Below are 13,734 nucleotides of genomic sequence, written 5' to 3'. Positions count from 1 at the left end.
GGGGCTCGTTGGCCCAGCGCCCCCGGCTCCCGCAGGCGCTGGCTCGAGACCCCTTGGGCGGGGCGTCTACACGGCTGCTCCGAAGGGACGGCAGGTGCAGAGCTGCCTTTCCCTGCGGGGTCCGCTCCTGACTTCCAGTCCGGGGGGGCGTAGTGCTGTGGGCCCCCGGCCCCTGGGCGCAGCCAGCGCCAGAGAGAGCGGGGCGAGCGCTGCCGCTCCCTGGACCCGCCTTGATTTCTGGTTAGCCCCTCGCTCACCTGCCTCAGGTGGGCTTTGGAGCTCGTGCTTAGGTGCAGCCAGGAGGGTGGTAGTCAGGGCTTGGCGGCTGCAGGGGGTTTAGCAGGGCACCAGCATCGCTTTAGGCAGGAGGCTCATTGCAGTGGCAGTGTGTTCCCTAATGTCAAGCAGCCTGGATTCTATTTCTGATTTTGCTACTGGCTTGGGTGAGTTGTTTCCAGGGCTTAATTTGTAATGAAAGTGGTGCCTGGGCTCAAGCAATTTTTTGACTTTCATAACTGCCATGGCAAGGACAGAGATGCCCGGGATATGAAGTGCTAAGCCTAGAGGTGCCTGGGCTCAGCTCTGGCAAGCCCTGGCACAAATTAAGCAGTGGGCATTTCATCCCTGACAGCCTGGCACACGCAAGCTGTAAACTGGGAGTGGGAATACATTCTTATTTCTCACATAAGGATTCTGAAAATGTGCAGGGATGAAAGACTCTTGATCAGAAGGGGAGGAGCACAGTAGTTTGAACAGGTAGGGCCCAACGTTGAAAACTTCTAGATGTGCATATTTCACATGCGGTTATGACTGTGCACACAAACTGTGTAACTGCCAATGTGCTGTACAGTGTAGTTGTAGCCATGTTGGTCCCAGGATATTAGAGCGACAAGGTGAGTGCAGTTATATCTTCTATTGGGCCAACTTCTGTTGGTGAGGGAGACAAGCTTTTGAGGCAGCCAGAGCTCTTCTTCCGGTCTGGGAAATGAATGGAAATGACCAGAACCAGGCATATGCATGTGCCCTTACCTGGACTGTGTGCGTGTAATTGTGCACTCCTTTTGTATGTGCAGTTCCACACCTAAATTTTTCAAAACCAGGCTCGTAAAGCATTGCATAATTTTGCCTTTAAAATAAGTAACTGAATATTTACATGCACCTGGTGTGGCTACACATCATCATTAGAGTTATGTGCATGAGAGGGTTTTCTCTCTGCTTTTTAGGTATCATTCAAATGAAAAGCCAAGGAGTTTGACGAAGGGGGTGTTCTCGCTTGTTTGGATTCTGAACATTAACCTGAACAGCTACAGTGTAAGAACTGTACTAGGAAGCACGGGATGCAACCAACTCCCAGAGCTACTTAGAAACCTTTGACGTCTCTTTCCTAATAGATCAGCTGGAGGAATCTCTAGAACTTGCCTGCTAGTGACATTGTAATGTAGTAACATTTTACATTACAAACCATGCCAGCTCGCTGCGTAGTGGCCAGGTGTTCCAACACCACCCAAGATGGTGTATCCTTGTTCAAATTTCCAAAAGACCCTCACGTTAGGAGCCTTTGGGACAGATTTGTTCGGATGAAGAGAGCAGACTGGAGAGGGGGACATGACCGCTCGCTGATCTGCTCCGCGCACTTCACGGACGAGTGCTTTGACATTTCAAGCGTGACACAAAAAAAATTAGAATTTGGAAAGCGGTTGCTTCTAACCAAAATAGCAGTTCCGACTCTGAACGTCTGCCCAAGCGTGAACGGGAACCCACAGTCCCCATCAAAACCAAAAGGAAGAGGAGCCTTCCGGAAAAAAGTCTTCCAAGAGGTACCTAAATGTTGGTTGATAAATAACACTGTGTTTATATTGAGAGGAAGGCCAGTTCATGGCTGAAGCAAAGGACTGAGTGTCGGAGTCATGGTTTCTGTTCCCACTTCTGTACTGACTTGCTTTGTGATTTTTTTTGGACAGGCCACTTAACTTCAGTTTCTCTGTTTCTACCTGGGGAATAATACTTATGCCTCCCTGGGGTGGTTATGAGTCTTAATGTGTCTGTATTTGTAAATTGCTTTGAGGTCCTCCAAAGGAAAGTGCTGCAGAAATGCAAAGTATTGGGATTAGAACTAGGGGAATATTTGTTGCCGAACTCTACGTGGAATTAGCTGGTTTTAGATGTTGGGGAAACTTTGGCAAAAATGTAGCAGTTTTTTTTGGGGGGGCGGGGGGGGAAGTTGGTTGAGACAAAAGAGGTGAATGAAACTTCAACCTGGAGGATCTCTGTAGCCCTGGAGAAATGAGCACAGGCCGAAGACCCCTGAACTCTATTTCCATGTCTGCTACTGACTGGCCTTAATAATGCTTTACGCTTCTCTAGTGCTTCATAAGCAGGGTTCACTGCAGTCTTCTGTCTAATTGGGGAGTTGATAAATGGAGGTTCATGCTCTCACACACCTAGCTCTCCTGATGCTCCGGCCTGTATTTAAACTGCTGGACCACAATGCTCTTCAGGCAAGTTTCTTATCCCCAGCAGGTCTCAGTTTTCCCATCTGTACAAACAGCAATAATCCTGCTTTATTTAAAAGCAGCAAAGAATCCTGCGGCACCTTATAGACTAACAGATGTTTTGTAGCATGAGCTTTCGTGGGTGAATACCCACTTCGTCGGATGCATGTAGTGGAAATTTCCAGGGGTAGGTATATATATGCAAGCAAGATAGACATAATGAGGTAGGTTCAATATTGAACTAACAATATTGTTATCTCTAGCTTGCATGAATATATATACCTGCCCCTGGAAATTTCCACTACATGTATCCGATGAAGTGGGTATTCACCCACGAAAGCTCATGCTACAAAACGTCTGTTAGTCTATAAGGTGCCGCAGGATTCTTTGCTGCTTTTACAGATCCAGACTAACACGGCTACCCCTCTGATACTTGACATGCTTTATTTGGGAAGCCAAGTAAGTTTGATGACTGAGGAGATCTTAATTTACGGAGAGGAAAACTAGGACACAGTGAAATGATTTGCCTAGGAATCATAGTGATCTAGGACATTAGATATTATTTGGGGACAGTTCTGGAAAAACATCAAGTTTGTGACAAGGACATAAGGAGAAGAAGGGGACATGGATTCAAATGTTGGTCTAGACACCTTTACTCTGTGCCCTTGTGCAAGTTGCTTAACGTTTCTAAATGGCTTTTGCATGTGAATGCTGGAGATAGGGATACTTGCCTGCCTGCCTACCTACCTGGGGTGTTGTGAGATTGAAGTTTGTACAGACTGTAGCACTGATTTTGTACAGTTAGTTTGTTCCCATCCCATCTGGTCCCTGCTGGGATATAACACCATCTCCTGACGGGATAAATATTGGGGCGCAGATGGGCCATAAGAGAGCGAGAGACTCAGGGTATGTCCACACTGCGAGTTGGTTGTGTGATTCCCATTTTAAGGAGGCATATTTGCACTAGCTTGGATCGAGTTAACATGCTAAAATAGAGCACAGTTGCGGTGGTGCGAGAGTGGGAGGGGCGAGCCGCCCCGAGTGTGTGCTGCTGGACTTGTGCAGCGTGTCCTCAGAACGGCTAGCACTTCCTGCCGCTCACAGCTGACATGACGCTTCTCTAGAGCTAGTGCCAATGTGTGTCTTCAAGCAGGGAATTCCCCCTCCAGCTCCAGTGCGGACATTCCCTGGGAGTCTCTGGGGCCCTGTGGCAAGGAGACCTCATGCCAGGCTCATCAATTCTCTTCTCGTAAGACTGTTGTAGTGATTGACTCTTGTTTGTAAATGAACGTGACTAGAAAAGCTCTTGCCTTATATTGCAGTTTTCCTCAAACAAATTAGGATAAAAACCGAGCTGCATGGGACATTTCAGTTCAATGCCATTCCCATTAACCCTTATAATTGAGGATTATAATGAAAATGTCAGCAGCTTTTTAACCATCACTTCTGGAATGTGAGCCGATGATGATGACAAAGATGCAACCCTTGAACAGTCTGGGCGGCCTGGTGCATGTGAGCGGCTGCTTGTCCTGTGTGTTTTTTTTTTTTTGTTTTTTTTTTAAAGCTAACTTTGCCGATAGGGAACATGACCCCAACTCTGTTTTCATTTTCCGTCCTTGAAACAGGCTGATGAATGGGAGGTGGAACCGCAGCCCCTGGCCATCTTGCAGCCACTGGTCCTCCCTGAGCAAACGTCTGAAAAAGAACCATCACCTCCAAGTACAGAGGCTTCCCTTCAGACTGTACTAGCCGCCGTCCAAGCTGTTGAGAGGAAATTAGATTCTTACGCCACGAGGTTGCTGGGTCTGGAAGGGAGAATGTGGATGGCTGAAAAAAAACTAATAGGCTGTGAGAAAACTGTCGTGGAGTTTGGGAACCAGCTGGAGAGTAAATGGGCCGTGCTGGGAACTCTGATCCAGGAGTACGGGCTGCTGCAGAGGAGGCTGGAGAACATGGAGAACCTGCTGAAGAACAGGAACTTCTGGATCCTGAGACTGCCCCCAGGCACTAATGGGGAGGTCCCCAAGGTAACTAGTTTTATCTATATGGTGGTAATGCCTAAGAGCCCCAGTCATGGACCAGGACCCTACTGTGGCAGTGCTGTAGAAACACAACAGAAAGATCCCAAGGAATCTACACTAGAAGTATCGGATGAGCTGGAATGGGGGTAAAGACAAGGAGATGTTTCTTGTTGATGTGATGGGCAGTGGAGGGTGACATGGTCAAAGCGATGAGCTTAGAAAATAAGCATTGTAGCAGCACATCTCCGCTAGCACTAAGGAGGTGGAAGTCAGCATGGAGTAGAAAGGATGGTCTTGTAGTTAACGCGCAGGTCTGGGAATCGAGACCTGGGTCTAGTTATTATTCAGTCCTGCCTTGAGTGCAAGGGACTGGACTTGATGATCTACTGAGTCCCTTTCAGTCTTACCCTGCTGTAATTCTATGATTAATTTCCCAGCTCTGCCGCAAACTTCCTGTATGGTCTTGGATATGCCTCTTAACTTCTCTGAGCCTCATCTTTAAAATGGGGATGATATTTACCTCCTGCACAGGGATACCTGAGGTTTAAGCCACCAGTATTAGTAAAGCATTTTTAATGCTTCAAATGGAAGGGGCCATACCATGTTAAAAGGTTTATTAAGTAAGTCCCTTCTATTACCAGATACACAAGGGATTTTTTTCACAGGCCTGTTCTTTTCCCCATCCAATCTCTGTCTTTGCTGTTCTAAAAGTGCTCAGATTTGACGGGGCTGCAGAGGGTTTTTCGAGCCAACCGCCACGCTGGTCAGAACTAGTTAGACAACTTTCACCCCATGCCCATCTCATGCTGGTGGGAGCAGTTGCGGGAAAGGGGAGGGAATGGAAGAACAAATCTAACGTCTGGAAAACCCCCTCCAGATTAAGGAAAGCACAGAAGCCCAAAGTTATAGCCAGAGAAAGGAGAGAGACCCCCCCCCATCTGTCTATTTTAGGTACTTATATGGCCCTGGATGAGAGTGCCTCCCCATCTTTTAACGTGTTTATCCTTGCAACTTCCCTGAGAGGTCGGGCAGTGCTATAATGCCCAGGTGTGAATCTGAGGCACAGAGAGACTGTGATTTGCCCAAGGTTCCTCGGGATATTCATGGAAGAACAGGAATTTGAACCCCGGCTAGCGCTGTAGCCACTTGACTAGCCTTCCTGTCTGCTCTTACCTGCCCTTTTCAGTTTTTGACTTTCCCCACTGCCTCTTTGCCATTTGAGAGCCTTCCCCCGCAGCACGCTGCACTTCCCCCTGGGCCTGTGCAGTTCAAAATGTTACCCTCTCATCCCAGAGACCAGGTGAGCGATTCTAATAAGCCTACCAGCCTGAAAGAGGTTGGATTCTCCACACTCAAACTTTTCTTTTGTGTGTGAAACCCCACTTGCAATGAAACCTACTTTGCCTCTCTCTGGTATGCTTTCCTGTCTGTTTTTCTTCAGAAACTTTGCTGCACATGGGAGAGAACTGTATAGATGGACCCATGAACAGAGGGGGTGCAAATGGGAACCGCTTAGATTGGTTAACGTCAGTGTTACTGAAATTGAATGTTATGAAATTCCAACACAGTGAAAACAATCCAGTCATATGTGGTTAGTTAATGCACCTTACTGACTGGCATTTAGTGTGCTTCTCAGCTGATTATGGTTCCTTGGAGCTGTTCTGTCAAATCCAGTCAATGTTAGTTAGACTCTTCTCATTGAAAAATCAAAGATGCTTAAGCTGCAGATTGCAAAGTGAATCATTTTTTATTGATTAAACTCCCATTATCCTGCATGAGAGTGGATGGGTGGTTATGGGCTCAGACATTCTCTGCAGACAGGCTTCCAATCACGGAAACCACTGGCACAACTAGCGCTAGCTGGTCCCCCTGGTTGGCAGATGGAAAAGCCAATGTCTGAATGGGTTGCAGACATGGAACGACCCTGTTCTTTAAACGTGATCCGTCCAGATGACAATGAAGATGGGGGTGCCATTGCTTGCTCTGTGAATTAATAGAGGAGCTCAATGTTAGATTTGCTTTTATGAACAATTACTGGTAATTTAGAGATGGGCATGAACCAAAGCTCTGGTTTTAAGCATCCTGTTGCTATAATGGACAGAACAAAACCCCAGATTCAGAAGAGTCCCAAACTGCAATGTTTGCAATCCAACATTTCTCTGAATCTCCATGTTCAAAGATAATCTGTTATAAACACTCTGCTTCTCACGTGTTTCTGCAAGGACAATAGAGATGGATCTTGACGGGGGCCTCAGGGACCTACTGTCATGTTAAATAACAACAGTGTCAAGCTGGAAACTCTGACCCTTGTATGGGGCCAGATCCTCAGCTAGTGTAACTAGGCGTAGCTGCTTTGAAGTCAGTGGAGTATTGCTGATTTATGCTAGCTGAATATCTGGCCCATAGTATCTTGATTCTCGCTAAACTCAAATTAACTTTAAAGCATTCTTATAGTTTAAATAAAGAGGTGGGTGTGACGGAATCAGAAGGTGGTGGGTGTCTCCCCCTTGTGATTTCAGGTGCCGGTGACATTTGATGACATCTCGGTCTATTTCAACGAGCAGGAATGGAAAAGCTTGAATGAATGGCAGAAGGAGCTTTACAAAAACATGATGAAGAGGAATTATGAGACCCTGATCTCACTGGGTAGGGATCGGTTTTCACTCCTTTATTAGAAGTGGTGAGAACTTTCATGGACTTGGATTTCCTCCCGCTCACAGTTTCTTTGATTTTTGCTGGGCCAATGTCATCAGTTTAGGAAAGCTCAAGTTCCTCTGATCCTTCTGTGGAAGAAGTACCAAAATAGACACTATTGGGCCTAAGGCCGCCACTTCTTATCCCATACTAGAAGCAGAGTGGGAGCTACAGGTTCAAGTCAGTCTAGAATCAGAAAGTTGCTAGTTTCCATGTCAGCTGTTGATACAAAATCTCTCGAAAGAGAAACAACTAAAGAGTCAACTCCAGGGCAATATAAACCCCAAGCAGGTGCACTTCCTCCTGCAGATCCAGGGGAAGCATAAGATCATGAGCACTGATGGTCCCATCTGTACTGGAGAAGGAACAGTGCTTTAACTGGCATTGTGGGTTTCCCCCCAGCATGGTTTTGTGTTGACAGGGACAGAATAGCTCATTCAAATTCACCGTTCTTGAGGAATTGTTGCCCTTGGTGACCAAAAATGATGCTGATGACAGTGTTACATTGGGGTCGAAAAGGCTGATGTGAGAGTGTCGGTCCTTTCCGCATCGAGGGCATATGCAGCTCAGGATTGAGGAAGGGATTACGCTCTGTGCCTGCTGCTGTATATGACTCAGTGCCTCAGGCTCACGATCTGAGTAACCCCATCCCTGATTGCTCGCCAGCGCGATCTGTCCGTTGCTGACAACTCCCAGTTGCAATGTTGCACTGCTTCAGATTGTGCTGCAGTGTGTCCTTGAAAAGTTTCTTCTGACTGCCTCGTGTACAGTTACTCGCTTCCAGTTTTCCAGTCCACAGCTGCTTTGGCATTCTGGTGTTCTCCATCCTCAACAGCGTAGCTATGATGCAATGACCATGCGTCAATCCCTGTGGAGTTGCTTTGTTCTTGAGTAATATGCTGTATTGACATACAATAACTCTTCCATTTAGGGACCCTTTCCCCCATGGTCAAATGACTGTATGGCGTAAAGAATGCTTGGAACCAACTTAGAGTCCAACTCTCAGCCCCTGCTAGGAACAGAGGAGGAGGGTGTTGAATGATCTCTTCACATCCCCCACAGTAAACACAATCCCAGAGTCCAGTTCAGGCTCTGGCATCAAGCCTTGAAATGACCAGCCATTCATCATTCCCAAAGGAGAACATAGAATTAACCTCCTCCAGTAAAAGAGCTTCCAAGATCTTCCCTGGAATCTGGCCTCTCTGGAGCAATATCAGCAGTTTGGATGATGAATCCAGGCTATTCGTCCCAGCCTCATTATCCATAACATGGGGAGCGAAAAGAACCAGCATTTGGGCAGTAGAGACAATGGGTCCCTGACCTTGTTTGGAGCCTCTAGGTGCTACTATATTGCAGGTAATAACAGCGATGACTGGGGAAGTTAATGGCCCTAATCACCGCAATAAATCCTGTGCTTGGAAGTAAGCACCTGCAGGATTGGCCCCTCACTAGCCAATGTTTAAGTAAACCAGGTTCTATTTTTCATTGAAACTGATTTGTTATGAATAGCTAATGAATATCTCAGTTGAAAGGATTATTTTAATCCCTGTGTAACTGATCTGAATAAAATATCCTACCTAATATCATCTCCCATGAACAGACTATGCTGTTTCTAAACCTGACATCCTGTCCCGGATAGAGCGAGGGGAGGAGCCATATATCGGGGATCCTCCGGACTCTGAAGAAAGGAAAATCTCTATTGAACCACGTGTCAGTGAGTAATGGATTAAAATACAGTAATTTAGACAGAGTGTGGGAAGGGCAAAGCAAGAACCAAAGTTCTTGTGAACTTCAGTGGCTCTAGCTTTTCAGACATTGTGATGTGCTGCCAGCAGCTAAACAGATATTCAATAAATATAATGGAATTCTCTCTCTTTCCTCCCCCTCCCCATCAAGCAGACTCTCCCGTTGCTGCACCTGGCCGGTTGTGCCAGATTGAACAAGGCGCAGAGCCGTGTGTTGGGGAACAGGGCGATGCTAAGGAAAGAGGTGTCCCTGCAGACCCCAGCACAGGTCAGTAATGGATTGAAACCATTCCAAAGGGTCAAGTTCACCTCTTCAGCCAGGGCATCTGCACAAAGGCTAGACACCCTGTAAGTCCCATTGGGCTTGTGCTGTCCTTCTACACAGGGGTGAGTGAAGGAGAAAGGTGGCAATTCTGCCCAAGCCAGACCTCAACTGAATGCAACAGTAACAAGATAAACCACGTTTTCCGGCTTGCAAGAGCAGCTGCCCAACCAAAAATAATGTAACTCGACAGTGGCTCCCATTTGAGCCTCAACAACTAAAAGAAATGAAAGCTGTTGGAACAGCCAGAGTCAGACCAAATCAATTCCTTGGTCGCCTGCTGAACAGCTGTTCTCAAACTAGGCTTGGAGTTGTGACTTAGTGAAGAGGAAAAAGTGAGAGATGTTCATATCAGTGGGGTAAAATAAATGCCTCTGAAATAGACACATTGATTGACAGCAAAATGAAGGTAATGGTGAAGGAGTAATCAGATCTGCCTCAATTTACAGAATCCAGTATCTAATGCCAGCTTTCTACCACTGCCTAACAGCACTTACCACTCTACAGTTAACATGTTTGACAGAAGGAAAGTTATTGATCTTCAGTCAAAATGCAGGATAACGGGTAGAAATATTTACCTCCAAATACCCATCATCTTATACCTGCTTGCACAGTGTGATCAGAGATGAAAAAAGTGGTGGGATTCTTCCTAAGACTCACTTCCAATCTCCGCTTTGCCGTTTTGGGACTCCACAGTGGATGACTCAGGTCATTGCGTGATACTTCCCCTTTTTTTCCCCTTGTGAGCTTCAATCAGCTGTGAAAGTTTAAAATGTTGGGAGTTCAGTTGCCACCAGTAGGCTCCAGAGGCCACACCTTATCAATTTGAATAGGAGCAGTGTGTATCTTTCTGAGCTATAGTTCAAAGCTGTTTGCACACTCAAGCAGATATAATTGTGTTGATTAAATTCAGTCAGCATGCAACTATAAGGGCCAGATTTTTTTTTTTTAAATGAAAGCTTAGATTCTGGAGCACAAGGTAACAGCAACCAGGAAATGTGGGCAGGCTGTCGTAGCCGCTACAGACTGACACAGTTCAACCTCTCCTTATATATACCTGTACAGTACCTTCTAATTTAGCTAAGGCATTAGTAATACTCCCATTCTGTACTGATAGCATCAAGGCATATGTCTGATACTATCTCCTTATCTATACCTGTGCCATTTATCGTGTGCTTGTATATACCTACATATTGTCTTTTGTATCACCAAGATCACCTATACCTTCCCTTTTGCCAGTGTGTAGTTCAAACCAAAGTTAGGGCTTGATGCAGAAATTGTTGGGTGATTTTCTTTGGTCTGCATCATGCAGGAAGTCAGGTAAGATATAACAGTCCCTTCTGGTATTAAAAATCCATGAATCTGAATACTTCAGTGTGGTTTGATGTGCTGTCTAGAGTCTGCAGCACTATCTAAATGATTTTTAACAATGACCTAAAGCTCTGTAATGTTGCACATGTGGTTATACCAATTGCCCGCCTTTGGACTTACCTCTGTGAGCATTCTCTGGATATCCACAGAGCTTAAAGAAAGAGAAACTAGCCCTCCACAAAACCTTTGCTGGCTTCTACAGATTGTATAATTCCCTGTCCATCTTGGGTATTTCTAGTATGTCCACTGCTGTAGTGGCTAGGCCCTTTTATCATTTTCTACCATATCTCTTTATATTTCTACAGCATCCATCGCTGCACTAAAGCACTTGTTACATAATCAAGAGAGATGAGAACACTTTCCAAAGTCCCCCCTTCTCTGTGAAACTGTCTTGGGGACTAATCTCTGCCCATGTCAGCACTTAATAGGAAGGGATGGACAATCACGATGTTATTTCTAGTTTAGCCAGTGTGTGTGTCTCTTCAGATTAATATCGCACCTGGTGCTTGGTAAGAATGAGTCAGTGAGGTGTATGAATAAAACACAGCCTCTATTATTACCTCTTTCCACGAACCAATTATACAGTCTCCGGCTGTGATGCTTTATCATGGATTAAACGAGAGGAACAGTCTGGTGCTGAGAATCAGGACCACATTGGGGAAGGAGAGCTCTGTACAGACCCCAGTGCTGGTGAGTGATGCGCTAAGCTGCCCAAACAGTGAGGGAAATCCAGTGAAACCTTTGGCCCAGACTCTGGCTGGTCCCTGTACAAATGAGCAAGAGATTATAGCACAAAGCACCTTCTCCTGTCCTGGCAGTTGCAGTCCTTGGTGCTGATGTTGCTCCCTACTAGTCCCCTAGTGAGCTGTACCCCGAAAAGGAGACAATAGGTCCTTACCCCTCCCCCCCACTTCCACACTACTAGCAGGGCTGGCCAACGACAGAGGTGAGTGCACGCTGCTCCCGCCGAAGGGCTGGTGCAGACTCTGGGCTCCCAGGGAGCTCTCCTGAAGCAAAGCCTGGGGTAGTGCTGTTCTGCACAGCTCCATTCTAGACCCACGCCTATTGGTACCACCTGCCCCTTTATGGACGCAACCAGCACCTTTGGATTTCCACCCATCTCAAGTTCTCCTGGCTCTGAGCCCTTCTGCATTTGTTTCCTCTGGATCCTCAGAGAAATGTTTGTAGTCCATCAGAATGTGTCTCCTCCAGCCCAGAAACAGCACTGGGTTACGATCAGTTTACGTTTCCTTGTGTAGTCTTTGTGGAGATCAGCAAAGCAATGCGTTACTCTGTCTGCCACGAACAGGACGCCCAGCTTCTGCATGCGACGCTTCATGCCGGAGGGACGTTGAGGAAGGGCCAAGTGTGCGGGATATGCAGGTGTTGGAGGAGAGGCGAATCCATACAGAGCTCTGCACAGGTGAGATGGATTGTAATAACTTTGATAGGCTGTGAAATAACAGCTGGAAATCCTCTTTTCCTCAAATCGAGGAGACGATTTGCAATCTCGACACTATCCAAAGGGAACTATTACAAGAGAAATGTTGTTTCCTAAGCTTGACAGTCGCATGATGTAGCTGAGTTAACATTAGCCGAATCTTCTCTTATGCATTACCCATAGTTCTTAGCTCAACCTCTGAGCTTAGCATTGCATTAACACAAGATTTTTTTTTTGCATTTAATTTTTTTTCGTCTCTCTTTTCTTTTAAAAGGACAGAAAAGAGGAAAAAAATAGGGGAGGAGGGAGAAGCTACCTGTGCTGCTATTGAGACGTGTCTGTCAGGTTTTTGCAACACCGTATGTTGTGTTTGTTTGCAGCACTCAGTAAATATATCAAATGCCCAGCAGCAGCATTGGCAGGATAGCACAGTGTAAACTCTGCAGCTGTAGTGAATCACGGACTAACTATTTCATAGACATGTTTACAGCACGTTCACAAAAAACACTTTTTATGCGTTATGACTTTACTGTTTAAAGCTCCCCCCCAGAATGTACTGAGCAGTTATTCCTCAGTGACTCGCCACACATGAAGTTTGAAATGGGCTAGATCCTCAGCTGTTGTAAATTGGTGGAGCTCCATCAAGGTCAATGGAGGAATCATAGGCGCTGACTTTTACTGGCGCCAGTGGGTGCTCAACCACCCCCCGCCCCCTTCCACCCCATTCCAACCCCTTCCTCAAAGTCTCCGCACCCTCCCTGCCCTTATTCTGACTCTTTCTCCAAATCCCCACCCCATCTCACCTCTTCCCCACCTCCTCTCCTGAGCAGCCACATTCCCGCTCCTCCCCCCAACCCCCCAGAGCTTGCTACAGCTGTTTGGTGGCAGCAAGCGCTGGGAAGTAGGCAGAGGAGCGGGGATGTGACGCACTCGGGATGAAACGGAGGGGGTGAGGTGGAGCAGGTCAGGGAGCTCTCCCACTGATTTTTCCCCTCCCCCCATGGGTGCTCCAGCTCCGGAGCACCCATGGAATCGGTGCCTAGGGGAGGAATGAGAATTTACCACAGCTGAGAAATTTGACCCACATGTTTAAGATACTACTTAGCGCCAATATCAGCAGCAAAATTACAAAACTGAGAAGGTTAATCTTTCTCCATAAATGTCCAGACAGATCTCACTCCAACTTTTGGAAGGGGGGGGAAAAGAAATCTCCTTTGGTTTCAGACCAGGTATGAAAAGTTTCAGGGCAAACGGGTAACTTTTGAAGACTGAGTTTCTGAAAATAGGATTATAATGGAACAGAATTTCAACCTTAACTAGATAGATTTTGCTCTCCAGTTGTCTAGACCTTCTGGACTTGGCGCTGACCCTTCATACTCCCTGGTACTTAAATATGCCCTTTTCCCAGAGCTCCACCCAAAGGGGGGTTGCTCTGCTGATTTGAAAACCGGGCCCTAGATCGTGTGTGCACACCCATTATTTATCTTGGGTAAAATTTTCAAAAGCACCTTAATCCCAGTTTCAAAAGTCTCTAGTAACTTTTCAAGACGGGAGTAAGTTTCATAAGTCCCCTAGGCTCTTTTGAACACTGTACCCTTGTCTACTTTATCGGCCAAGTTCAGTAAGCCGACACGTTTATTTTTCTGCA

The 13,734-nt window shown here is 46.4% G+C and overlaps 1 protein-coding gene across 8 annotated transcripts in view; it reads left to right on the top strand.

Moving 5' to 3' along the window:
- Window positions 1–13,734, top strand: part of LOC127045835 (zinc finger protein 282-like) — a 91,034-nt gene that overhangs the window by 74,525 nt on the left and 2,775 nt on the right. The window contains exons 1-8 of one of the 8 annotated variants that reach the window (XM_050942534.1): window positions 103–443; window positions 1,392–1,817; window positions 4,118–4,519; window positions 7,033–7,159; window positions 8,808–8,921; window positions 9,107–9,220; window positions 11,231–11,335; window positions 11,955–12,068. In XM_050942534.1, coding sequence (XP_050798491.1) covers window positions 1,464–1,817; window positions 4,118–4,519; window positions 7,033–7,159; window positions 8,808–8,921; window positions 9,107–9,220; window positions 11,231–11,335; window positions 11,955–12,068 — 1,330 coding nt within the window. In that variant the 5' untranslated portion in view covers window positions 103–443; window positions 1,392–1,463. The other 7 variants (XM_050942535.1, XM_050942530.1, XM_050942532.1 and 4 more) reach the window with 7 other exon arrangements.

The sequence above is a fragment of the Gopherus flavomarginatus genome, chromosome 2 (genome assembly GCF_025201925.1).
Source record: "Gopherus flavomarginatus isolate rGopFla2 chromosome 2, rGopFla2.mat.asm, whole genome shotgun sequence".
In the NCBI taxonomy this organism is placed as follows: Eukaryota; Metazoa; Chordata; order Testudines; family Testudinidae; genus Gopherus; species Gopherus flavomarginatus.
Note: the sequence above shows the minus strand (reverse complement) of the source record. Positions and strands in the feature narration are given on the sequence as shown.